At 39.6% G+C, this 24,411-nt stretch overlaps 2 protein-coding genes across 2 annotated transcripts; one reads left to right on the top strand and one right to left on the bottom strand.

The window, feature by feature from the left end:
* Positions 1-9,984: 9,984 nt before the first annotated feature.
* slc25a1a (solute carrier family 25 member 1a) lies at positions 9,985-15,388 on the top strand. The gene is made up of 9 exons (XM_063013816.1): positions 9,985-10,324; positions 11,767-11,874; positions 12,028-12,127; positions 12,224-12,362; positions 12,876-12,960; positions 13,739-13,843; positions 13,932-14,047; positions 14,129-14,202; positions 14,445-15,388. The coding sequence occupies exons 1-9, from the start codon at positions 10,093-10,095 to the stop codon at positions 14,557-14,559; spliced, it is 1,074 nt and encodes a 357-aa protein (XP_062869886.1). The 5' UTR covers positions 9,985-10,092; the 3' UTR covers positions 14,560-15,388.
* Positions 15,389-16,330: 942 nt separating this feature from the next.
* Positions 16,331-24,372, bottom strand: nle1 (notchless homolog 1 (Drosophila)). Its single transcript, XM_063014011.1, has 12 exons — positions 24,308-24,372; positions 22,805-22,973; positions 22,476-22,693; positions 20,459-20,615; positions 20,281-20,378; positions 19,987-20,179; positions 19,533-19,668; positions 19,294-19,340; positions 19,000-19,202; positions 17,167-17,326; positions 16,807-16,877; positions 16,331-16,696 (listed from the first exon to the last, which is right to left on the bottom strand). The coding sequence occupies exons 2-12, from the start codon at positions 22,937-22,939 to the stop codon at positions 16,684-16,686; spliced, it is 1,431 nt and encodes a 476-aa protein (XP_062870081.1). The 5' UTR covers positions 22,940-22,973; positions 24,308-24,372; the 3' UTR covers positions 16,331-16,683.
* Positions 24,373-24,411: the final 39 nt, after the last annotated feature.

The raw sequence follows: 24,411 nt of genomic DNA, 5'->3' as shown, positions 1-24,411 counted from the left end.
ATCACTGGGTGCAATGCAGTAACACACCCCGGACAGGATGCCAGTCCATCGCGGGGCCTCGGCCATATTTCAGACCTAGCCAATCCCAACCATCTGACAGCAATGCTGGGGATACAAACCCTGGATCCCAGCAGTAGTGGGTTAGCGTATTTGACTACTGCACCAACCAAAGGCAGCAGAAAGTTCAAATTTTGTTTAATCTAGCCACCAATAACTATCTAAAAAACATTAAATATTAATCTATGTGGTCTTTTACAAACTTGAGATGCCAACAGGTTTCTCTGTGCTGTCCTTTCATGACCATAATTTAAAAAATGTTTCTTAAGTGCTGGAGATGCCTGCAGGTCCTTTACTGTTAGTTTTTTAAGCCCTTTATAAGATCTTTGCAGTAGCCAAGTAATTTTTGTAGACAAGCTAATGGGGATTTCAGGGCTTGGTTAACGCAAAGAAATCTGTCTTGGGAAAAGCAAAACTCTGAAAATCCACCACATTAATCTAATTTATTAATTGAAAGACAATCTAACCTGAGCATAAATCCATCTACATGTTGGAAATATGATAAAAGTTGTCACACAAGACCTCTACATTCCACACCTTAAATCTCATCTCATGTATTACAACCCCAATTCCAATGAAGTTGGGACGTTGTGTAAAACATAAATAAAAACAGAATACGATGATTTGCTAATTCTTTTCAACCCATATTCAATTGAATACACTACAAAGACAAGATATTTAATGTTCAAATGGATAAACTTTATTGTTTTTTGCAAATATTCACTCATTTTGAATTTGATGCCTGCAACACGTTCCAAAAAAGTTGGGACAGGGGCATGTTTACACTCAATAAGCGTTTGGGAACTGAGGACACTAATTGTTGAAGCTTTGTTGGTGGAATTCTTTCCAATTGTTGCTTGATGTACAACTTCAGTTGCTCAACAGTCCGGGGTCTCCGTTGTCGTATTTTGCGCTTCATAATGCGCCACGCATTTTCAATGGGAGACAGGTCTGGACTGCAGGCAGGCCAGTCTAGTACCCGCACTCTTTTACTACGAAGCGACACTGTTGTAACACGTGCAGAATGTGGCTTGGCATTGTCTTGCTGAAATAAGCAGGGACGTTGCTTGGATGGCAGCATATGTTGCTCCAAAACCTGTATGTACCTTTCAGCATTAATGGTGCCTTCACAGATGTGCAAGTTACCCATGCCATGGGCACTAACACACCCCCATACCATCAGAGATGCTGGCTTTTGAACTTTGCGCTGATAACAATCTGGACAGTCCTTTTCCTCTTTGGCCCGGAGGACACGACGTCCATGATTTCCAAAAACAATTTGAAATGTGGACTCGTCAGACCACAGGACACTTTTCCACTTTGCAGATGAGCTCGGGCCCAGAGAAGCCGGCGGCATTTCTGGGTGTTGTTGATATATGGCTTTCGCTTTGCATGGTAGAGTTTTAACTTGCACTTGTAGATGGAGCGACGAACTGTGTTCACTGACAATGGTTTTCTGAAGTGTTCCTGAGCCCATGTGGTAATATCCGTTACAGAATGATGTCGGTTTTTAATGCAGTGCCGCCTGAGGGATCGAAGGTCACGGGCATTCAATGTTGGTTTTCGGCCTTGCCGCTTACTTGCACAGATTCTCTAAATCTTTTGATGATGTTATGGACTGTAGATGATGAAATCCCTAAATTCCTTGCAATTGCACGTTGAGAAACGTTGTTCTTAAACTGTTGGACTATTTGCTCACGCAGCTGTTCACAAAGTGGTGAACCTTGCCCCATCCTTGCTTGTGAACGACTGAGCCTTTCGGGGATGCTCCCTTTATACCCAATCATGACACTCACCTGTTTCCAATTAACCTGTTCACCTGTGGAATGTTCCAAACAGGTGTTTTTTGAGCATTCCTCAACTTTCCCAGTCTTTTGTTGCCCCTGTCCCAACTTTTTTGGAACGTGTTGCAGGCATCAAATTCAAAATGAGTGAATATTTGCAATTAAAAAAAATAAAGTTTATCCGTTTGAACATTAAATATTTTGTCTTTGTAGTGTATTCAATTGAATATGGGTTGAAAAGGATTTGCAAATCATCATATTCTGTTTTTATTTATGTTTTACACAACGTCCCAACTTCATTGGAATTGGGGTTGTAGAACATCCTTAATTTTTAAAGACATTATTAGTTTGCGGGTGCACATAGTTTTTGTAAACATTTTCAGCAAACACAAGAAGGTATTGCAGTGATATTTAAGCAGCATACTATCACAGCAAACTACAATAACTAAGGTTTAATCCAAAACTCTGGTAACTCTCTGTAGGTACTAAAATTATATAAGTATGTACACCTAATCATAATCATGCTTAAAATTCCTAATCAATCATTTTTATAGAAGCATATTATTTATTTTACAGAATTGATTTTATAAACCTGTTAGCAATGGGTGCAACTGAACCACCAAAACTTAGCAGTTAGGGGGTTTGTTCACATACTTTTGGCGAGTCAGAGTATCGATTGTTTACGTGCAAACTATGCCTTTATACATGCAGCGGCTTGGCATATGGCAACGTGTTGTGCTGGCTCAAACCCTTTAAAACGTAGTCTAATGCAGTGACGGCAGAGGCACAGATACTTCAGATATAAAAATGGACAGATAATTACTCTGAGTCATACGCAGTGCTGGAAGCAGCTCTGATGATGCACTCCTCAAAGCCAACCAACCAGCGTACGACGGAGCACGGCCAAAACAGCCTCCACTCAAACTTTCCGAGCTTCTAAAGCACATCTTGCACACTTCCTATATTCCCTTGATTAGGAATAATTGAGCCAAATTGTTTAGAGTTCCCAGAGATTGTATCACTACCCACATGATCCTTTTTCCTTTGTGAAACCTTCATTCGTTTTTTTAGTCATTGCCTGTTTTATCACGGCTTTATCCTGGTCAGGATCGCAGTGGATCTTTATTTGACCGTGGACATTTAGCAGATGCTTTTATCCAAAGCGACTTACAATTATGTATGAATACAATGCAAGCAATTGAGGGTTAAGGACCTTGCTCAGGGGCCCAACAGTGGGAGCTTGGCGATGATGGGGCTTGAACCAGCAATGTATTGATTACTAGTCCAGTTGCTTAACCACTGAGCTACCACTGACTTATGTTTTATAGTTTAAAGATGACTGCCATGCTGAATGTGGTCCCAGTACATAAAGCAATGCACTGCTTAGTTTTTTTCACTGTGTCAAATACTGACAAAAGCTTGTAGACAATGACAGTGTTTATTGCTTCCAACGTGCTGCTAGAGGCCAGACATGTTTCTATAACGCTGTAAATATACAAAGACACGGATCATTAAACTACAACTGCAGTAAGTGTCAAACCCAGATTATTATATGTGATTAATATGACTGTTAGAAACTCATTTCTAAATAGAGGTACTTAAATGTGGTAAAGGATTCGCATGATAACACTTTTGTTTGGGTTGTTTCGGTAATTTGCAACCAAATCACTGTCATTACTGTGTTAGTATCACCTGAATGTTTACAGTGTTGTTTACAGTGAAAACAGTGAAGCAAACTAATAACACCACCATGTAATTCTGTTTTCAACTGACAAGCATTCACGAATATATAAATTATGAAAATTATTATGAAAATTATTACTATACTACTCGTTTTGGGAATGGGTGTCCTGCAAAGATCTTACCAAGAGCACAATATGCAGTATTTAAAAAAGTAAAAGCAAAAAAGCAAAAAAAATCTACTGTTTAGATCTCTGTTTGTGTCTACTATAAGAAAACACTGAACAAAGATGCTGCCCATGAAAGAAAAAGCACTAAAAATACAAAATACTTCATTTTAAAACTGTTCTCAATAAATTATTCTGTGACCAAACAAGAGAAAAAAATGGCATTTAACACATAATGTTTTGTTTGGATGAAAAACAAACAATGTAAAGAGGCACCAAAATCTTACGGTGTTGTGAAAACCCCTTACCTAAGTTGTTCTATTTTTGCAAATTTTTCACATTTAAATGTTTCCCATTTTCCAACACAACACAGCATGCGGCTTTAAAATGATCAATACATCTATTGGAAATCTATATCACCCATGTAAAACAGTAATTGCCTCCCTAAACCCAAAACTCTTGGTGCCACCCTTGGCAGAAACAACTGCAATTAAATGTTTGCGATAACCTGCAACGAGTTCTTTATATCTCTGTGAAGGAATTGTGGTCGATTTTCTTTGCTGAATTACTTTAATTCAGCTACTGGAGTGTTTTCAAGCATGAACTGCACATTTAAGGTCTTGCCACAGCATCTCAGTGGGATTCAAGTCAGAACTTTGACTCAGCCACTCCAAACCCCTTAATTTTGTTTCTTTTGAACCATTCAGAGGTGAACTTGCTTGGGGGCTTCAGATCATTGCTCTGCTCGATAACATACAGAGAATTCATGAATTCATGGTTCCATCAATTAAGACAAGCCTTCCAGGTCCTGCGGAAGTAAAGCAGCCCAGACCATCACTACCACTACCATGTTTACATGATGGTATAATGTAATTTAGATGGAATGCAGTGTTAGCTTTATACCAGATATAATGAGACCATGTCTTCCTAAAACTTCCAACTTTGACTTATCAGTCCACAGAATACTATCCCAAAAGTCTTGGGGGTTCATCTAGATGTTTTAAGCAGTGGTTTGCGCTTTGCAACTCTCCTATGGATGTCATTGTCTTCCTTAGTGTAGAATCTTGACATTAACCATAATTGAGGAAAATGAGGCCTGTAGTTCTTTAGATGTTTGTCTGGGTTCTTTTGTGACCTCCTGGATGGCTGGACAATGAGTTCTTGGTGAAATTTTGTTAGACTGGACAGTAATGGAAAGGTTCACCACTGGTCCAAGTTTTCTCCATTTGTGGATAATGCTCCACAAATAAAAAATCTAACTCGAACCTTAGCAATGACATGTTTTTAGGAGACAATGTTTTTAAGAGCTACCACTGTCAGGAATTTGAGGCTCCATGAAGAGATATTCCATTCGACCCCACCACACCACCCCAGGCCACGCCAACCCTGACATGCATACATCATGCATACAGTGGAATTCACTGTTGGATACAAGACTGATACCCTCTATAAGAAAAGTGCTAAAGGCCATATTTTACTATGTAAATGTCATTTTATTGGTAAAACTCTTGAATTCCCTGTTCATTTCTTTCTCGTGTTTTATTTTTCTTTCTTTTTATTTTTGGCCAACAGATTGCAAAGCAATGTATTGCTTTGTGTTGACGTTACATCACAATCACGAGAGATTGATGCCAACATGTTGATTAAGGCTTCTCATGTTTTCATGATGCTGAAAATATACAGACAGTGATGAACTACGGCTACAGAGTCGTCAAGCCCATGTTGTTGTCTGTTAAAAGTTAATTTTTACACTGAGTAGTGTTGTGTTTTACACACACACACACACACACACACACACACACGCACACACACATTGCTCTAGCTTGCTGTGCTGCAACCAACTAATTATCATCACCCTGTTAGAAACACCTGCAAAAATGTTACTAGTGAAAACAGCGCAGCAAATCAACAGCATCCCTACTTAATTCACCGTTCCCTACTGATTCTGTTTGTACCAGAGGCACTACTGAAAGCAGAAGAGGAAAGGTGAAGAGGGTGAGAAATTGATGAAGTGAAAGAGAAAAAAGGAGGCAGTTAAAGAGAGAATGGGGGTGAAGCTTTGAGTGACTCACCCTGTGTAAGTACGCATCCAACAGCTCCATAAAGTGGTGGGCCACCTCCACATTAATGAGCTCACTGCACAGTCATAAGCACTTACATTCACTCTCAGCCTCCACTGCACCATTTCCACGGTACAAAACACACATGTGTGTACACTAAGAGAGGGTGAGAGGAAAATATAATTGCATGTACATATATGGGCTCACACTTCCTTCAGGGCATGTATGGCACAGTTGAGGACAGGTTAATAAAACATTTGTAAGTAAATAGGTCTTATGTGGGTGTTAATGTAGTACATAAACCTTTTATCCTGCCCCCTTTTTCTATAGGTCTTTGTTCTTTAACAGGATTAATTGCACTAAACATGACCTGCCAGTCACAGTGTGACACCTGACCTATAGCCTTCGCTTACTCTTTACAGAAAGACTGCTTGTGAGCCATTCAGACTCATTTATTATTCAACGGCCAGAGGTTTCTGTTTCATGAAAAGTGAGGAGATGAAGAAAAACAAACAGCAGTGTGCTGCAATAGGCAATACTGCACAGCGGTTGGCAGGATGGCGGCTGGACAGATGGAGAACATGGGGTGAGTAGCCAACTGTTAATGACTGTATTGCTGGACATGGCATGAGGGCACGTAGGTCTCTTGGCTCATGTTAGGACAGTCGCTTTTGGTGTTTTCACAGTTGAATCCACTAATAGGCTCTTATGAATTTTTTTCTGTAATACACATCACTTTAAAGATGTGATAGCATACAGAGCACATGAAATAATGAAAAGACACGCATTTTAAACAGTATTTAAGTGTTATGTTATAAACATATATGTTAAATAACATAGCATTATTGAGTAAGTAAAGAAAAAACTTGACATGTATGCCATTAAAAGCTTGAATTAAAAAAAGTCAGTAGTACATAAATTCTTGGCTTAATTTAAATACTCATCCAAAAATACTTCAATTATAATTTGAAAATTGCACTTCAGTAAAATAATAAGAAAAATAAGAATTTAAAATTCTAAGATTTTTTTTATGAATTTTTGTTTAGTTGTTCAATGTAATGCTGTACTTCAATCCACACTGTGCTATTACCAATATGTACACTGTATATATGTATTACATATGTGTCTTGTTTGCTTTGCCAGTAGACCATGTAGTAAGAACCAGGCAGACAATCCTACATCTTACAAAGAAATACAGGAGAATTCCATACAGCAGGTAATTTAACTTTAAAATAAAGGAAGAAATAAGATATTTGTCTAGAGCATGTGCTAATAAGATTTGTGAAATACATATTGTATGGATTTTGTATCTGCAGTAATGTAGCTCATGTATTGATATTATTATTTTAAGTTAAATATCAAACAGAGTAATTAATATAAAACATTACATTTAAACTGCAAACTACAAAGTGTTGACATTGCACAACACATTGCAAATTTTCATTAGTTTTAAAATTAATTTATAATGTATTTTTACAAACCTTTCTATTTTTTACATAACATAGGCCACTTCAATTAAACTCTAAGTGTATGCCAAGATATACAACTTCAGTGCATTTTGTTTAAAAATGTGATTAAATGTCAATTAAAAACTGCAACAAAACTTATATTTTGTTGTTATATGTCTCAGAAACAGACTGTACATGAACAACAGTCTCAGGAAGAACAACCACCTGATAAACAGCCTGACAATCAGCCAGAAACTGCAAAACAGTATCAGGAACAGACTCAAGTTACAGAACAATCTCAGGCCCATAAAACATCTAAAGGACATTTCCATGAACAATCAGTACCTGCAAAACAGTCTGGAAAATACCAAGCATCTAAAAAAGAAACCCATGAACGTCAGTCTTGGGAACAAACTGCTCCTGTAGATTATTTTTTGGAACAGTCTGAAGCTGGAGAACAGCCTGCAGGCACAGACAGTATGTGTCTTATTATTTTTGTATCACATCAGTATAGGCTGTAGTAACTTTATGTTTGCCTTTATATGCTTTTCCAATTGTTCCTGAAAAGAAAAAATAATGCTAGTGGTAGTATATCTCTTTTAAATGTTATTGTTATATTACACTGTTGTGTGTGTTAAATTTATTTAAGGGATTATGTTGGAGCGTTGCTGGTACTGTATGAAATCACTTTTTTTGGAGGAGCTGAACATATCACAGGTACCTTAGCTGTGCTGATAAGTGTTTTTTTTTTTGTCTTGTTTGTTTTTTAGGGTTGGTATTTAGTGTTCTATCATGGCACACAGGATTTTGTTTCATCCATTTCAATTCCCTGTAAATTATGTATCTGAGCAGCTGGATGAAAAGATGTTTCTGGTCCGTGTCCCCTAGATGGTGCTGTGTTCTTTACTATTCTGCAGGGGAACGAGTCTCTTACATCTTCTGGTGGAACTGAGCTAAACTACCAGCAGGATCCCAGGCCTCACTTTGGAGTGGCACACTCCTCACGCTCCACAGCTTATCCCCTTTGGAGCAGTGATGGTCCCAGAGAAATGAAGAGAGACCTGGATGAGAAGAATCAGGACTCTGTTAGCAACTGTCCACACTGCCATCTGAGACTTCCACTCAATACTTTACTCTGGCATAAGGTGCACAACAATAAATCACGTTTGAGCAAATAAAGCTAGGAACAAGTCACTACAGCTTATATTAAAACTGAGCAAGTTAGTTTTTGTTTCATTTCTTCTATAAGTGTTATTACCGTTTGATTAGATCTTGTTTTCTTTACAGGAAAAGTGCCTGTTATTTGGAGGCCCCAAAAAGGATGTGTGAAATAAATGTTGATAACAGAGAGGAAACTTCCCTGTCTGAGGCGTTTCATTTGAATTAGGATTCTTTTTCTATTCTATTCCACTGAATCTATGTAAATCAATCACAGCTATACATTTCAACAGGATTTTATTTTCCAGAAGATGTCAAGTGGTGAAACCATACAGGTATTACATACAGTGGTGTTCCTGGTCAGAAAGGGTAACCAAATCTAGCACTGATACTTAGGTTCGGTACTAAATGGGACAGTGGTAGCCTAGTGAAGAACTGTTGGGCTATCAACTGAAAGGTTAGGAGTTTGAATCTCAACTCTGCCATGCAGTTGGGCCCTTGAGCAAGGCCCTTAACTCTCTTTGCTCCAGGGGCGTCGTACGCCGTATGGCTGACCCTGCGCTCTGACCGTAGCTTCTAAGCAAGCTGGGATATGTGAAGAAAGAATTTCGTTGTACTGTACACCTGTATATGTATATATGACAAATAAAGGCATTCTATTCTATTACAAGCGGTATCACTGATTTAAAAATATACCATGCCATGTGTTGTGTTTTTTAATTGGAAAGATCACTTTACTTCAGTTAAAAGTTTAACAAAGTTGTTTATTATTAATTGTAGGAAAGTCAAGAGTACAACAGCTCGGCCGAGGGCTCTTTTTTACCTAATTTCAGGTGCATGCAAAAGAACCCTGATCCATACACATTCTTATAGTCCCCTTAACTATGCCGGGGGCATGCTCACATTCTTACACATTCTTTATTATCAAACTGATTTCATAAAGCCTTAATCAACTAAGGCATAGTCCAGTCTCTTTCTACTGCAGTCAGCATACATGTCTACTTATCTGCTCCATTCTTTACACAATGACTTTGCTTAACCCTTTGTACAGAACATTCATCAAACTTGTGTCCAGATGAACTGATTCAACTTTGTGGTTTTGTGTACCTGGATTATTGAGCATGCATCAACAGAAGCGACTTTACAGTTTCATAATCAAGTTTCACATTATCCATTTAATAATCTTACACATGGTATTTTGCAATCAAAAAAGGGACCTTACTTGCTTTTGGAGTTTCTCCAAAAAGATGAGCTGTTGGCATTTTTGTTGTTTTGTATTATCAATAACGTGTCTTTGCTAATTTTTTTTCCTTAATTTAAAAATAAAATGTTTATATTTTAAAGTAAAGATTCTATGTTTTATGTGAACAGTGTTTGGGGGATGAATGGGGGGGTCGACGTGGTAACTCGAGGGAACTCTTACATCAGCCTGGACAGGGGGACAACTGCTCACCCAACCCACCTATCATGTATTTCACACCATGAAACATGTCAGCACAGATTTATGTAGCTCTGGCAGTTTTGTGGTAGCTCTGAAATATTTGAATAAACCACATTCAGACCAATAAGTGTGCTTGTGGTGTGGCACAGATTTCATTATTCATGAGCAGCACACCGACAGGGCAGAGCGGTTCGCCAGTGATTGTGTTGGCTCTGTCTCATTGGGCAGAGTGCACGTTGCTGGGTGCTTTATTCCGTCCCAGTTATTTCATGTATTTGTTTGTCTGCAGTGAGAAACATGTCGTCTCTGTATAAACCGTTCTCTGTTTCAGAAGGACCGTGTAAAGATGCTGGTTTGAGACGCAGATGCATTTTGCAGCAGCAGCAGCATCCAGAAGCACCGTCATGTTTGAGTGTCATGGCGAGCAGTTTCTTCCCCGTTCACAACATTTCTGCAGAGAAACGGAGGTTAGCAGCTGCTGCGACGGCACGGAGGAAAATCACTCACCCGGGAAAGGCAATTCTTGCAGGTAAAATAAAGTGTTTACATGCATACTGCAAACTGGCGGCTGTTTTGGTAGGGAGCCAAACCGCAGCCGGTTTAAATTATCTAATGCATTACAACCCCGCTCACAGGTGCTGTTAGCAAGAGGCTAACCATTTTGTTTATGCTAATGCTAATTATTAATGCTAAGTTATTAGCATTGGATAACAGCAATTAATTATCACATAGCAATAAAGCTAACCATGAACTGCCCTGCACTACTTTAGCTAGCAAGTCAGCGTTAGCCTTCCATCCATCAACTTGTCTTTAAATGGCATACGTTGAAAAATTAAAACTACCCTGATCGATATTTAATTGTTAACACTATTATAAACGTATATATGTATTTATTTTATTCATTTATTAGGATTTTAAAGTCATGTTTTACGCACTTTGGTTACATTCTTGACAGAAACGGTTCATCAATTCACAAGATTAATGTCAAACACAGTCATAGACAACTTTGTATCTCCAATTAACCTCACTTGCAGGTCTTTAGACTGGGAGGAAACCCACGCACACACGAGGAGAACATGCAAACTCTACACAGAAAGGACCCAGACCGCCCCACCTGGGGATCAAACCCAGGACCTTCTTGCTACCCATTGAGCGACCATGCCGTCCAACGTGTAGATACTTCTCACTAATGCAAGCATGGCGAACTCCCTTGCTGAAAGGCCAACATCTAAAAGTGCAATATTGTGGAAAAAAAACAACACAATTGCTGCTTCAGTTCACCTTGTAACCACTAAGTTTGTTATTGTTATTATATTATTGAACCATATGAATAGTGTGAGCATCATTCTCAGGAGCATCATGTCTGTTGTGCTTTTAGGTTTCTTAATGGCTTGTTCATAGTTTCTCAAATTGTATCCATTCATCTTGTTCCAGTGAATTGGTTCTTCACATAATATGTCCTCAATAAGAGAGCCTCAGTTTGGTCAAGGATCCATTTGTTTATTTTGTTTGTGATCTAAGGTACTCTCAAAAGTCTTCACTAGCACCAACTTCAAGTTTACTGACCTTAACCATGTCGAACACCTTTCAGAGGTCAACTCCATTCGATTTTGGATTTGAATGTATAACCAGCTTATGGTTAGGTGTCCATATACTTATATTTTACTGTACACTTTCCCTCCCTGCCAGCCGTCAGTTGTATCTGTGGAGGACCTGGCCAGGTCTGTTGCACTGCCAGGGCTCAAACCCATGGCTGGGCTAGCCTAGAACTGTACCACCCGAGTGCTGTCTGTGTTTGAATTTTATTATACCTACTAGTGTGTGCACTCTGCTTCATTTTCCCACTAATGTGTGTGAATGCAAATTGGACCTTTTAAAGGTTTAAGGGTGCATCTTAAATGACATGTTTTGAAGGAAGTTCACAGTAACCTAATTTTAGACATACCTTGCTGATTTTTCTTCTGTATGCAGGTGGTATTGCTGGTGGTATCGAGATATGTATCACCTTCCCGACAGAGTATGTGAAGACCCAGCTGCAGCTGGACGAGCGAGCCAATCCACCCCGATACAGAGGCATAGGTAAAGAGTTCTTTAAAACCCCATTTAGGAACTACCTGAACCAAAACCACACTTACTGAGCATTTTAGTACCTAAATTAACAGTGTGGTAAATTGATGTCTGGTATTTTCATGGCTAAATAATTTTTGATTCAAACCATTAAAATGTGCTTAGGGGACTGTGTGAAGCTAACAGTTCAGGATCATGGACTGAGAGGGCTGTACAGAGGCCTGAGCTCACTACTGTACGGCTCAATACCCAAGTCTGCCATTCGGTAAGAGATATTAACATTAAATATTCTAAACCATGTAATTAAATCAACTGTTTATCGAATTTAACCTTTTTTTTTAAATGGTCAACTCTGTGGTAGATTTGGCACTTTTGAAGTCCTGAGCAACCCGATGCGAGATGATACAGGTCGCCTTGACAATACTCAGAGCTTACTATGTGGCTTGGGAGCAGGCATCGCTGAAGCTGTGCTAGTGGTCTGTCCAATGGAGACACTCAAGGTTAGACAAATGTACATGTTTTTATAGTCTTAGTCAATTATGCTAATCCCTTTTGTTAAATGTGGTGATGTGTGGGTGTCGTCCTCCAAAGCCTTATAAATATAGTTTGTCTTATGGTCACCAAGTCTCTCAAACTACCATCAGATGCCACCTCTATGCCAACAGATTATTTGAAAGACTTGCCAGGAAAAAAGCCTTTCATGTCATCTAACAACAAATGTAAGCACCTGGAATGCAAAATGCTAGCAAAGAGAGGTTATATTAAATGTAATAAATGCTGGGGGACAAATAATGGTGGCACAAGTGGTTTTGTCAAGAAATTATGTCAAAGTTATTATCAAATTTTTCCTCATAATGCATTGTTTCCCCCCACCTCTTTTACTCAGGGGTAACTCTTCTTTACCAGGGGTGCCAATTATTGTGGAGGGGACTGTAACATATCAACAACATCAATTCAGAATGAAAATTTTTTTAATTAATTACAATTAGCACCAATATTGCTAATTTTCCTAGGTAAAGTTAATTCATGACCAGTGCTCTCTCCGGCCACGGTATCGAGGCTTCTTTCATGGCGTGCGAGAAATCATCCGTGATCAAGGTAAGAGTTGGACAATGTTGTCACTTCACTAGGTCATCATAATCCGTATTATTTAAATCTTATGTTTGGATTGGATCTTTTGATGGTCTGTTTACAGTATTTAGTGAAATAAAAGTCATTTGATTAATGGTGAAATTAATTGAAACTGATTTTACAGTTGTCAGTTCAGAAACATTACAACAGGGGTATACATGTTACAAAAAAGTAAAGAAAACCTTGAATTTGAACCCCATATTATTCAAGATCTGACTGATCTTATGATTATGACTACAAGTATTATGAGTATTATACTACGAGGTATATAACGTTTTTCACCAAGAAGATCCTGTGTAAGAGTAGTTTAAATATGAAATTAGTCGTATCAGATTTATGCCATTTTAACTTTCTACTCTCTTTCAACAGGACCTTAAATTAGTGTTATTCACCACTATTTGTATAATGAGCCTTTTTGTGGGCAAAGTAAACCGCTTTCATATTTAATATAGTACATATATTTGTACTAATCCCAGACAACTTAAAATTAAGCAAAATTTTACTTTACTATATTTATTAACCATTAGAAATTATACAGGGACCTTGTACCAGCAACAGTTTTGTTACACTCAATAAGAAATAACTAGTAGCAGATTATAAAAATGTTAATTTTGAGAGACTTAATGCATGTTCTTACCTTAAGTTATTTTCAATTGTAAGGTTTGACTGTGTGTCTGCAAAAAAACTAATACTAGAAAAGTGTAGCATGATTTGCCTTTGATGTAACAAGCATTCTTACTGGCAGGAGTTCGTGGGACATACCAAGGACTGACTGCAACAGTGCTAAAACAAGGGAGCAATCAAGCAATACGGTTTTATGTCATGAACCTTCTGCGCAATTGGTACAAAGGTGAGATGTTAGACCTGTTTATTGATGGTAAAAATTACTTAATAATAATAATAAATAATTAATTAAAAATGTAATGCTCTTTTGCCAGGGGACGACCCAGCATGTGAAATGCATCCTTTAGTCACTGCTGTATTTGGAGCGACTGCAGGTGCAGCAAGTGTGTTTGGGAACACGCCTCTGGATGTAGTGAAAACTAGGATGCAGGTACAGTAGATTGCAGTCACAGTGAGATTTTACTACCTGACTGTTGCTTTGATGTTATGTTAATTGTTCTTTTTGTTGTAGGGTCTGGAAGCTCATCGTTATAAGAACACATTGGATTGTGCTTTTCAGATTCTGAAGAACGAAGGACCACAGGCGTATGTATTTCTTTTTGCATCTTGTCACCTAGATGTGTGCTAAACATAGATTTTATGTCAAGCTTTATTCTATTCAACTAACTTTTTGTTTTAATTTGAAAAGGGAACTTTGCATGGAACACTGCACTTGAGATGCCTTTAAAGTTGACACTTATCAATACAAGCCTGTCAAATATCTATTCATCTATATATAAATATAGATAAATATCTATATATCTAAATCATCTTTTTGTGTGCTTCAGGTTCTACAAAGGCACGGTTCCTCGGCTGGGCCGGGTGTGTCTGGACGTGGCCATTGTCTTCGTCCTCTACGAAGAAGTCGTGAAGCTTTTGAACAAAGCATGGCCGACTGACTGAGGAGGAGTTAGTGCTTGTTTTGTACAGAAAAAGAGGACTAATGCAGAGACAGTTGGCTGTGTCACTCAAACGAAGCACCAATTCCTACACTGATCCCTGGCTGAGTGCCCTAGGTTAGGCAGCCATTTGTCTGCATGCCTTACACCGCACAGAGCATGAGGTAGGAAAGTGAGAGAAGCTCATGCAATGTTTCAGTGCCCAACATAACTCCCCTGGACCTTACTGCTTTAGATTGTAGTTGTCATGTAAAGAGTGTTATCTCTAAAAGTAAAGTAGCATTGTGTTAAGGCACACAATTCCCTCAGAATCTACTTGCAAATTAGATTTTTTTATTGCACTAATATATAGGAAGCAAATGTAAAGACGGTTTAATACAGTATGTATATGATGGTTTAGTAACTCTTTAGTGTTACTTTACAATCATTTTTGTGATCAAATTGGGATTTAGTGTGCTTGGTATTAATCTTCCCCAATACAATCAGTTTACTCATGTTAAACATTCATTTTGTGGAAGACAAATGGAAGACAAACAACAACGCTATTATATAGCAACAGAGCACGTCACAGCTTGTTTTTCCCTCTGGCTTAATTTATTGCTAAAGCACACAATCCCCGCACAGAGACCTCTGAAGCTTGTAAAGATTAGCTGCCAAACCCCAGTCCTGACTCATCATTGAAGGTTTTCTTAGCTTCAGCTCGAACAGCTGGGCATGAGGATCAAGTTCACTTCTATTCTTTACCCATGTTGTTGAAAGATATGTTTGGATAAACTGAAGGGATTTACAATACAGTCTGTGGGCTATGTTTACCAATAAAAATGTATACAATACTAATTGATTCCATGTGTATATAATGAGGAAAAAAACTGGGCCTTAAGCAGAAACACACCTCAGACAGGATGCTAGTCATATCACAGGGAAACACACATTTACACACTTGCAGCCAATTCACCTTCAGAATGTATATGGGAGGATGGAAACAGAAGTACCTGGCGAAAACCCACTGGAAATACATAGGTTCCTGGGATATGTTGCTGTGTGGCATCCACTCTACCAGCTGCTGTCTTTGCCACTTTATTAGGAACACCATACTAAAATTGAGACCCCTCCTCTGCTTTCAGGACAAACTTCCACTCAGTTTTAAAAACCTTTCTTTGAAAGTTGGTCCATGTTAACATCACATGACATTATTGCTGTAAATGACATTCCTGCTGTAAATCTACCATTCTAGGTCATTCTAAAGGATTCAGATCTGGTGACTGGAGAGGATGATTCACCAGACCAGGCAGCATATTTTAAATTTTTAACTGTTCAGTTTCGTAAGCCTGTACCCTCAGACCTAGATACCTGTTCTTGGCTAATATAAATAGATTTATTATTATTTATTTATTAGGATTTTAGTGTCATGTTTTACACATTTCGGTTACATTCATGAAAGGACAGGTTATACCGGTTACAAAAGATTCATCAGTTCAAATCTTTTATGTCAAACACAGTCGTGGACAATTTTGTATCTCCAGTTGACCTCACTTGCACGTCTTTGGACTGTTTGAGGAAACCGGAGCTCCCGGAAGAACCCACACAGACACAGAGAGAACATGCCAACTCCACACAGGACCCGGACCACTTCAAACCCAGGACCTTCTTGCTGTGAGGCGACAGTGCTACCCACCGAGCCAATTGTAAAACATTGTGAGAGCTGTCAGAAATAATCTGAAAATATTTTAGACACTTCAGAAATAGCACTCCAAGAAACAAACGAACAAGTTGCATCTTATTTAAAATTTTTTATTATGATCCACTATACACTCCATATTTAGCTTTAGGGGTTTTATAGTCAGTAAGTGAGGGGGTTGCAGAAACACCAGGCCATCTAAGGTGGGTCCATGTACTAGTAAGTTTTCATCACAAGCAGAACCTGCTTCTCTTTCTCCAGTCTGCTAGGGCACAATGCTGCGTCTGTCCTCTTAGCTGACTCAGTTTGATGAACCATAACCTAATTACCCACTGCCCTTGTGGGGTCTGACACAGCTGTCCGTCGTTACGAGGGGTGGGCCGCTGAATGATGATCGTGAGGAACCTGATTGGTCGGTCAATGCAGGAAAAAGGGGCTGAAACCTGTCAACTATCTTCTCCATCTGGGGGGTGGGAAAAAAATCATAAATATTAAAATTTCAATCATTCAAATCTACAGTATGTGAATGTGTGAGTAGTAACATCAACAGCAAGTTAATATGTGTTTACTCACATCCGTAGACACTTGTCTTTACCACCACTGGCCACTCTCTGCCCATCGGGACTCCAGTCTACTGCAAATACCTACACAAAACATGGCTCTATTAGCACTATTAGCAAATGCAGTAAGAAGCTTCATAATGTCACCCAAAGCCAAGTTGCATTTAAACAAATTTTGCATATTGGAGGAGAAACACTAGCTAGTCACTGCTTATAAACATTAGAGAGTAAATCTTGATTCCAATCTCTTGACAAATGTGCAGTCTGATACTTAAGGGACTAATTTATTCGGCTCATTTAAAACCTGCAAGAGACTAAATCTAAATACAGACCGCTGGGACAGGCACATAAAGTAAACTCAAAATCCTCTCACTTCATCAGCATGTCCAGGTAGATCCACGTTTAGTTTGCCTGTCTTCACATCCCACACCTTCAGTGTGCTGTCACTGCTTCCGCTCACCAACAGACGACTGTCTGCTGACCAGGCTACTTGGTAGACAGCAGCTACGTGACCACGGAGTGACGTCAAATACCTGTAAGTGAAATTACACAGCATAGAGTCAAACTGTGAACATGTTGGTTATTGCAGACACGTAATATTGTCACTAGGTGTTGGTGAATGTCTTTTTACTGCATATGTGGTTACACCTTCTCTTTGTTTAACAGTGCCAATCCTGACAGGTTAGGATTTACCACTGAACTTAAAATGACAATCAATGCAATTTTATTGTCATTATACAATACGGGGTTGTACAGTAAATGAAATACTGTCAGGCTACATCTCTGGTGCAGACATAAAAGACAATAGTGCAAAGACAATAGGGGAGAAGGGGGGGGGCATAGACAGGTCTGAGCGAGGTAGTGTTAACAGCTTAGGTGTTTGGTGTGCATTAACTGAGGTGTGTCACAATTGTTATATTTACAAAAATGCAGTGCAGGTAGAACTGTTGTGTGAAATTAATTTTGAGCATGAGCCTATTCCCTGTTTTACCTGCTGTTTCAAAAATCCCACACATTTTCTGTTTGTTTAATCATGCTCATCAAACTAATACTCCACGGGTTGGTTTCCCAGACAGGGATTAAGGCTAGTCCAGGACTACATTTTGCTTTAAATGGAGAATCTCCATTTAAAATGCTGTGTAGTCTAGGACTAGGCTTAATCCCTGTCTGTGAAACCAACCCCACATGTTTGGCCCTATGCAGCGTACACTTTTATGCTGGACTGTGAGGATGTAAGAGAGTCCTGCTTGGACATTAAATACACATGCAACAGGTAGCAAATCACCTCATGTTTGCCTTTAGAAAAATGTAATTCCACAAGTATCTTGTAATAATGTTACTTTCTATTAGTAAACTGGGAACAAAATGCAGATATTAGCAGTTCTAACTACAATGTGTAGTATGTTTGGCACATGGTCCTATTTACCTTAGATCAAATTTTAACTAAGAAATAATGGCGTTTGGGTGGTGCCGTGTTAAACTGCCCACTACTGTTTGGATCCAGGGTTCAAATCCCCAGTGGTGCTATCAACCAAACACACATCTAAATAGACACGATTGGCAATGTCTGGTTGGTGTATGTGTTACTGTTTGGCATCTAGTGATTCTGGTGAACCAAAATGTAAAATATACATAATATATTCAGAAAAAAGAGCCTGGACTTTTATTTACACGGAGCTCTACACAAAAAAAACAACGTAAGATAAAGTATAAAGACATTTCTAGCACAGTAGGACGTAATAAAAGTGGACTAACTAAAAGTACATGTTACTTGATCGCCCTCTGCTGTTTTCTTCTGGAAGTGTACACACGTTAATATATTATCTAAATCAGGGGTGAGAAAACGTTTTAACTCAAGGGCCACACTGGGTTTTAAAATTTGACAGATGGACCGGGCCAGTAGCAGATGAGGGATAAACTTATATAAATTATCACTCAAAGAATGAATATCTGTGTGTAGAGACGATAGACCCGACTTTAGCAAAGGTCGGTAGTGTTTGGATTGCGCCATCTAGTGGAATCAAGTGAAACGCAGGGCAGTGAAACGATAATGAATGCAACCATATCCACTACAAAATGTCCTTAAAATTCACATTTATTTTGTCCTTCTGCTTACACTAAAATAGATTCACTTTCCATCCACATCTTTTAAATCTGCATTTTTAACCCTATTCTAGAAACAACAATAAAAACAAACAAACCGTACTTGCCAGTCCTGCCATCCCAGATCTTAATCGACTTGTCAAAGGAAGCGCTGGCGAGTAGTCGTGTATCAGGAGAGAACAGCACCTCATTCACCAGTGCCTGATGTCCGGTCATACGTGCCACAGGCTTCTTCTCCTCCGCCGGGTTCCACAGAAACAGTGTGAAATCATCAGAACCAGACACCAGTCTCTCAGGACCCTCACCCTACGAATCATAAATACACTCACATAAAGCAAATCAGAATAAAACACCTGTAAAGGAACAGAAAACCTCTTACAGGGCATTTCACACTTACCCTGACTTTTTGATACCGCTGCAGGGCTCTCTCTTTGATCTCGTCCACTAAGGACAGAAGTACATCAACATCAATGTAAAAGCGATGTGTGTCTATACCGTGCTATTTGAAATATAGTGGCCCTTCAATAAGTAAAATTCAGCACTGCTACAAGCATATATAAGTCAGACACATAATCTGTGGCAGTGGTGGTCCTATGGGGTTCCTTTCAATTATAAAAATAGATAACATGAGCTTACATGAGCCAGTAAGGTCTTGAGGGTTGATCGTAGCTGTAGCTGGCTCAAAGGCTCCTGTTCGGAGGACATAGTCAGTACTGAGTGCCAGCGTGTTTACCCAGTGGGCATGACCCTGCAACGTCCGACACTGAACCCCCTAAAGCGTGAAAAGATACAAAAACATCTGGATTCAGCAAATAATAGTTCTATATGGAGACAGAAAAGTTACTAGCTGTAATTCGTCATAATCACTAATGAGGAATAATTAGACCATGCTTCAAAATGAATGATATAGTAGAAATATCAATTAATTTCTAGTATAATCACGTTGATTACATGGGGGTTTTTAATTAAGCAATTATAAATATGAGACTCAAATAGGTTATTTAATGTTTCTACTGCCAAAGTCAAACATCAGATGAACACACAATCAGCTACATTCATTTGCTGTAAAAAATACCATCTCAGCACTCACATCTTTGGCCCTCCAGACTTTAACAGTCCTGTCCTGAGATGAAGTGTATAACAGGCCGTCTCCTCCCCATTTCACACAGGTCACTGACTGCGTGTGGCCCGTCAGGATCTTATCGTAGCGAGACAGAACTGTGTCCCATATACGAACGGAGCCGTCTTTAGACGAGCTGGCTAAATACCTGCACTCGGGATTCCTTTGACAGAATGAGACGGCAGACGTGAATTAAATGTAATCCATCATGATGCTGTGACATTTAGAGCACACTTCATTTCATGTAATGAAACAAGAACTTACAGGTGCAGTGGCTCCCAGCACAACCAGGTGATCCATTTAGTGTGTCCAGTCAGAGTCTTCCCTATCTGCTGTCCTGTTACTGGGTCCCACAGGAAAATCTATTTAGATGAAATACATACACTAAATTGTATAACGTGTACAAATTTAAAACTAAACGAATTAATGTGGAAACACTAACCTGGCTGTTCTTACATCCTGATGCCAACTTTTTGCCATCTGGAGACCAGGCTATGGAGAGAACCCAGTGTGTGTGTCCTTTGGCGGTGTGATGAGGAGTCTCAGTGGTCAGATCCCAGAATCTCACGGTTGTATCTCCAGACCCACTCGCCAGGTATCTGAGCCAGAAATTGAGCTGATTGTTTAAAGGTGCACCAGTCAATATGTTTTATACACACATACAGTGTATCACAAAAGTGAGTACACCCCTCACATTTCTGCAGATATTTAAGTATATCTTTTCATGGGACACCACTGACAAAATGACACTTTGACACAATGAAAAGTAGTCTGTGTGCAGCTTGTATAACAGTGTAAATTTATTCTTCCCTCAAAATAACTCAATATACAGCCATTAATGTCTAAACCACCGGCAACAAAAGTGAGTACACCCCTTAGTGAAAGTTCCTGAAGTGTCAATATTTTGTGTGGCCACCATTATTTCCCAGAACTGCCTTAACTTTCCTGGGCATGGAGTTTACCAGAGCTTCACAGGTTGCCACTGGAATGCTTTTCCACTCCTCCATGACGACATCACGGAGCTGGCGGATATTCGAGACTTCGCGCTCCTCCACCTTCCGCTTGAGGATGCCCCAAAGATGTTCTATTGGGTTTAGGTCTGGAGACATGCTTTGCCAGTCCATCACCTTTACCCTCAGCCTCTTCAATAAAGCAGTGGTCGTCTTAGAGGTGTGTTTGGGGTCATTATCATGCTGGAACACTGCCCTGCGACCCAGTTTCCGGAGGGAGGGGATCATGCTCTGCTTCAGTATTTCACAGTACATATTGGAGTTCATGTGTCCCTCAATGAAATGTAACTCCCCAACACCTGCTGCACTCATGCAGCCCCAGACCATTGCATTCCCACCACCATGCTTGACTGTAGGCATGACACACTTATCTTTGTACTCCTCACCTGATTGCCGCCACACATGCTTGAGACCATCTGAACCAAACAAATTAATCTTGGTCTCATCAGACCATAGGACATGGTTCCAGTAATCCATGTCCTTTGTTGACATGTCTTCAGCAAACTGTTTGCGGGCTTTCTTGTGTAGAGACTTCAGAAGAGGCTTCCTTCTGGGGTGACAGCCATGCAGACCAATTTGATGTAGTGTGCGGCGTATGGTCTGAGCACTGACAGGCTGACCCCCCACCTTTTCAATCTCTGCAGCAATGCTGACAGCACTCCTGCGCCTGTCTTTCATAGACAGCAGTTGGATGTGACGCTGAGCACGTGCACTCAGCTTCTTTGGACGACCAACGCGAGGTCTGTTCTGAGTGGACCCTGCTCTTTTAAAACGCTGGATAATCTTGGCCACTGTGCTGCAGCTCAGTTTCAGGGTGTTGGCAATCTTCTTGTAGCCTTGGCCATCTTCATGTAGCGCAACAATTCGTCTTTTAAGATCCTCAGAGAGTTCTTTGCCATGAGGTGCCATGTTGGAACTTTCAGTGACCAGTATGAGAGAGTGTGAGAGCTGTACTACTAAATTGAACACACCTGCTCCCTATGCACACCTGAGACCTAGTAACACTAACAAATCACATGACATTTTGGAGGGAAAATGATAAGCAGTGCTCAATTTGGACATTTAGGGGTGTAGTCTCTTAGGGGTGTACTCACTTTTGTTGCCGGTGGTTTAGACATTAATGGCTGTATATTGAGTTATTTTGAGGAAAGAATAAATTTACACTGTTATATAAGCTGCACACAGACTACTTTTCATTGTGTCAAAAAGTCATTTTGTCAGTGTTGTCCCATGAAAAGATATACTTAAATATCTGCAGAAATGTGAGGGGTGTACTCACTTTTGTGATACACTGTATATACAGTTTTGAAATGGGATGTCCAACAATCTCATGGTTAGTTGTTTATTTTTGGCAGACAAATATATTTAACAGCATGTATGGTGAAATAAAATGACAAACATATGATTATAAGTTAATTTATATTTATAAGTTAAAACTGTGGCACTTACTTGCCCGTAGGACTAAAAGCCACCGAGATGACAGCCTCGGTGTGACCCTCTAAAGAGCTGGTACAGCGGGCTACGGCTCTCACACGGAACACGGCCTGAGGTTGGTACACCACTGGCAGAACCTGCTCTGTCTCCACACCGAGCGTCTGTACACAGGCCCCGAGTGAAGAGACCACCTCAGCATCACGCACAAAGAACAGCAGTGGCACTGGCTCTTCCTAGAGTAAAGTTCAAAAAGAGAGAGTAAGTGATCCAAAATAGTTGAGAAAGTGTTGTTTGATATTAAAAGTTGACAAATGGGTGTACACAATGCACCACAGGGTAGGTACCTTCTGGAGGAGTGCATTGCAGACCAGCTGTAACTTATCAGGTGTTATGTTTAGTGGGACGTCAAACGGGGATCCAAGAGGCTCGCCACCCTCATCCTGAAACTGGATCAACATACGTTCTACGTCCTCACTCATTTTGTACAACACGCTCTCCTTGTGTCTGTTAAAACTGGAGAGACAACAGAGATGTGATTATGAAATACAATACATAACACAATATTTATAGGTTCCTATAATAATGTCCATTTACGACGTTTAGCAGATGTATATCTCTAAAGCAACTTACAATTGTGACTGATTATAATTGAGAGTTACAGCCTTGCATAGAGGTCCAACAGGCGTAAAGCTAGAACCAAAAACTTTCCATTAATAGTCCAGTTCCTTATACACTGAGCTACCACTTCCACCAATGTGAGACTCAAGCCAGCGACCCTGAAATTATGAGTCTTATGATATGTCGGTGAGCAGTTAGGCAGTTGTAGCCTAGCGGTTAAGGAACTGGACTAGTAATCAAAAGGTCACTGGTTCAAGCCCCTCCACTGCAGGTTGCCACTGTTGGGCCCTTGAGCAAGGTCCTTAACCCTCAATTGCTTAGACTGTATACTGTAACAGTACTGTAAGTCGCTTTGGATAAAAGTGTCGGCTAAATGCTGAAAATGTAAAAATGTAAATGTGAGCAAGCCAATGTTGCTGTCAGGGACGTTTTTCCCAACAAAATAAGCAAACCATTTTATAGACACTGTCGCCTCACAACAAGAAGGTCCTGGGTTCAGTCCCCAGGTGGGGCGAGCTGGGTCCTTTCTGTGTAGAGTTTGCATGTTCTCCCCGTGTCTGTGTGGGTTTCCTCCCACAGTCCAAAGACATGCAAGTGAGGTTAATTGGAGATACAAAATTGTCCATGACTGTGTTTGACATTAAACTTGTGAACTGATGAATGTTGTGTAACCAGTAACTACCGTTTCTGCCTTGAATGTAACCAAAGTGTGTAAAACATGACATTAAAATCCTAATAAATAAATAACTTTTTACATGCTATTCTGTACATTAGGACAGTCGGTGCCTGGGGGCCAGAGAAACCACACAAAAACCATTATTCCCAAATATAAATTTGGGTCCATCATAGGAACTTTCATACACTGGACAATCAAAGACTATTAACAAAAAGTATTTGGTCTAAACGTTATTTTAATACACATATTTTGTCAATTTATATGTAAAATCAAAATATTAATTATGGTACATTTATGAATTTAATGTAAATATATGTATTAGACTTATAATAAATAACAGAAACAAACGTGGCTGCATAGCGATTCCCTTCACTATATGAAACACAAACTCCTATGTGATGTACGGAACACTGTGACTAAGTTTATACAGCATCTATTTCACATCTTAACGCTGAACACCAGTGAACTACATGCGACCAGAAAAAAACCAACCCCACAAACTATCGGACTACTATGAATAGAACAGCACTTTAATAAAAACAAACAGAAATACCTGATGGAAGCGAATTTATATTCCACATGTGCTTCAACAGTCGCAGAATAATGACGCGCGTGCACGGCTGTCACGTGTGCGCGACAGTTTTGAAGTGTTGGTAG

The sequence above is a fragment of the Trichomycterus rosablanca genome, chromosome 18 (assembly GCF_030014385.1).
Source record: "Trichomycterus rosablanca isolate fTriRos1 chromosome 18, fTriRos1.hap1, whole genome shotgun sequence".
Lineage (NCBI taxonomy): Eukaryota > Metazoa > Chordata > Actinopteri > Siluriformes > Trichomycteridae > Trichomycterus > Trichomycterus rosablanca.
This window is presented reverse-complemented; position numbering and strand designations above follow the sequence as displayed.

Bases quoted from the DNA above. Each gene is read 5' to 3' on its own strand.
- slc25a1a (XM_063013816.1), top strand. From the start codon at position 10,093: ATGTCGTCTCTGTATAAACCGTTCTCTGTTTCAGAAGGACCGTGTAAA. The intron at 10,325-11,766 runs GTAAAATAAAGT...TTCTGTATGCAG, and splicing joins GGGAAAGGCAATTCTTGCAG to GTGGTATTGCTGGTGGTATC. The intron at 14,048-14,128 runs GTACAGTAGATT...TTTTTGTTGTAG, and splicing joins TAGTGAAAACTAGGATGCAG to GGTCTGGAAGCTCATCGTTA.
- nle1 (XM_063014011.1), bottom strand. From the start codon at position 22,939: ATGAGTGAGGACGTAGAACGTATGTTGATCCAGTTTCAGGATGAGGGT. The intron at 20,379-20,458 runs GTTAGTGTTTCC...TCATCTAAATAG, and splicing joins CAGGATGTAAGAACAGCCAG to ATTTTCCTGTGGGACCCAGT. The intron at 16,878-17,166 runs GTGAGAGGATTT...TGTTTTGTGTAG, and splicing joins TACCTGGACATGCTGATGAA to GTATTTGCAGTAGACTGGAG.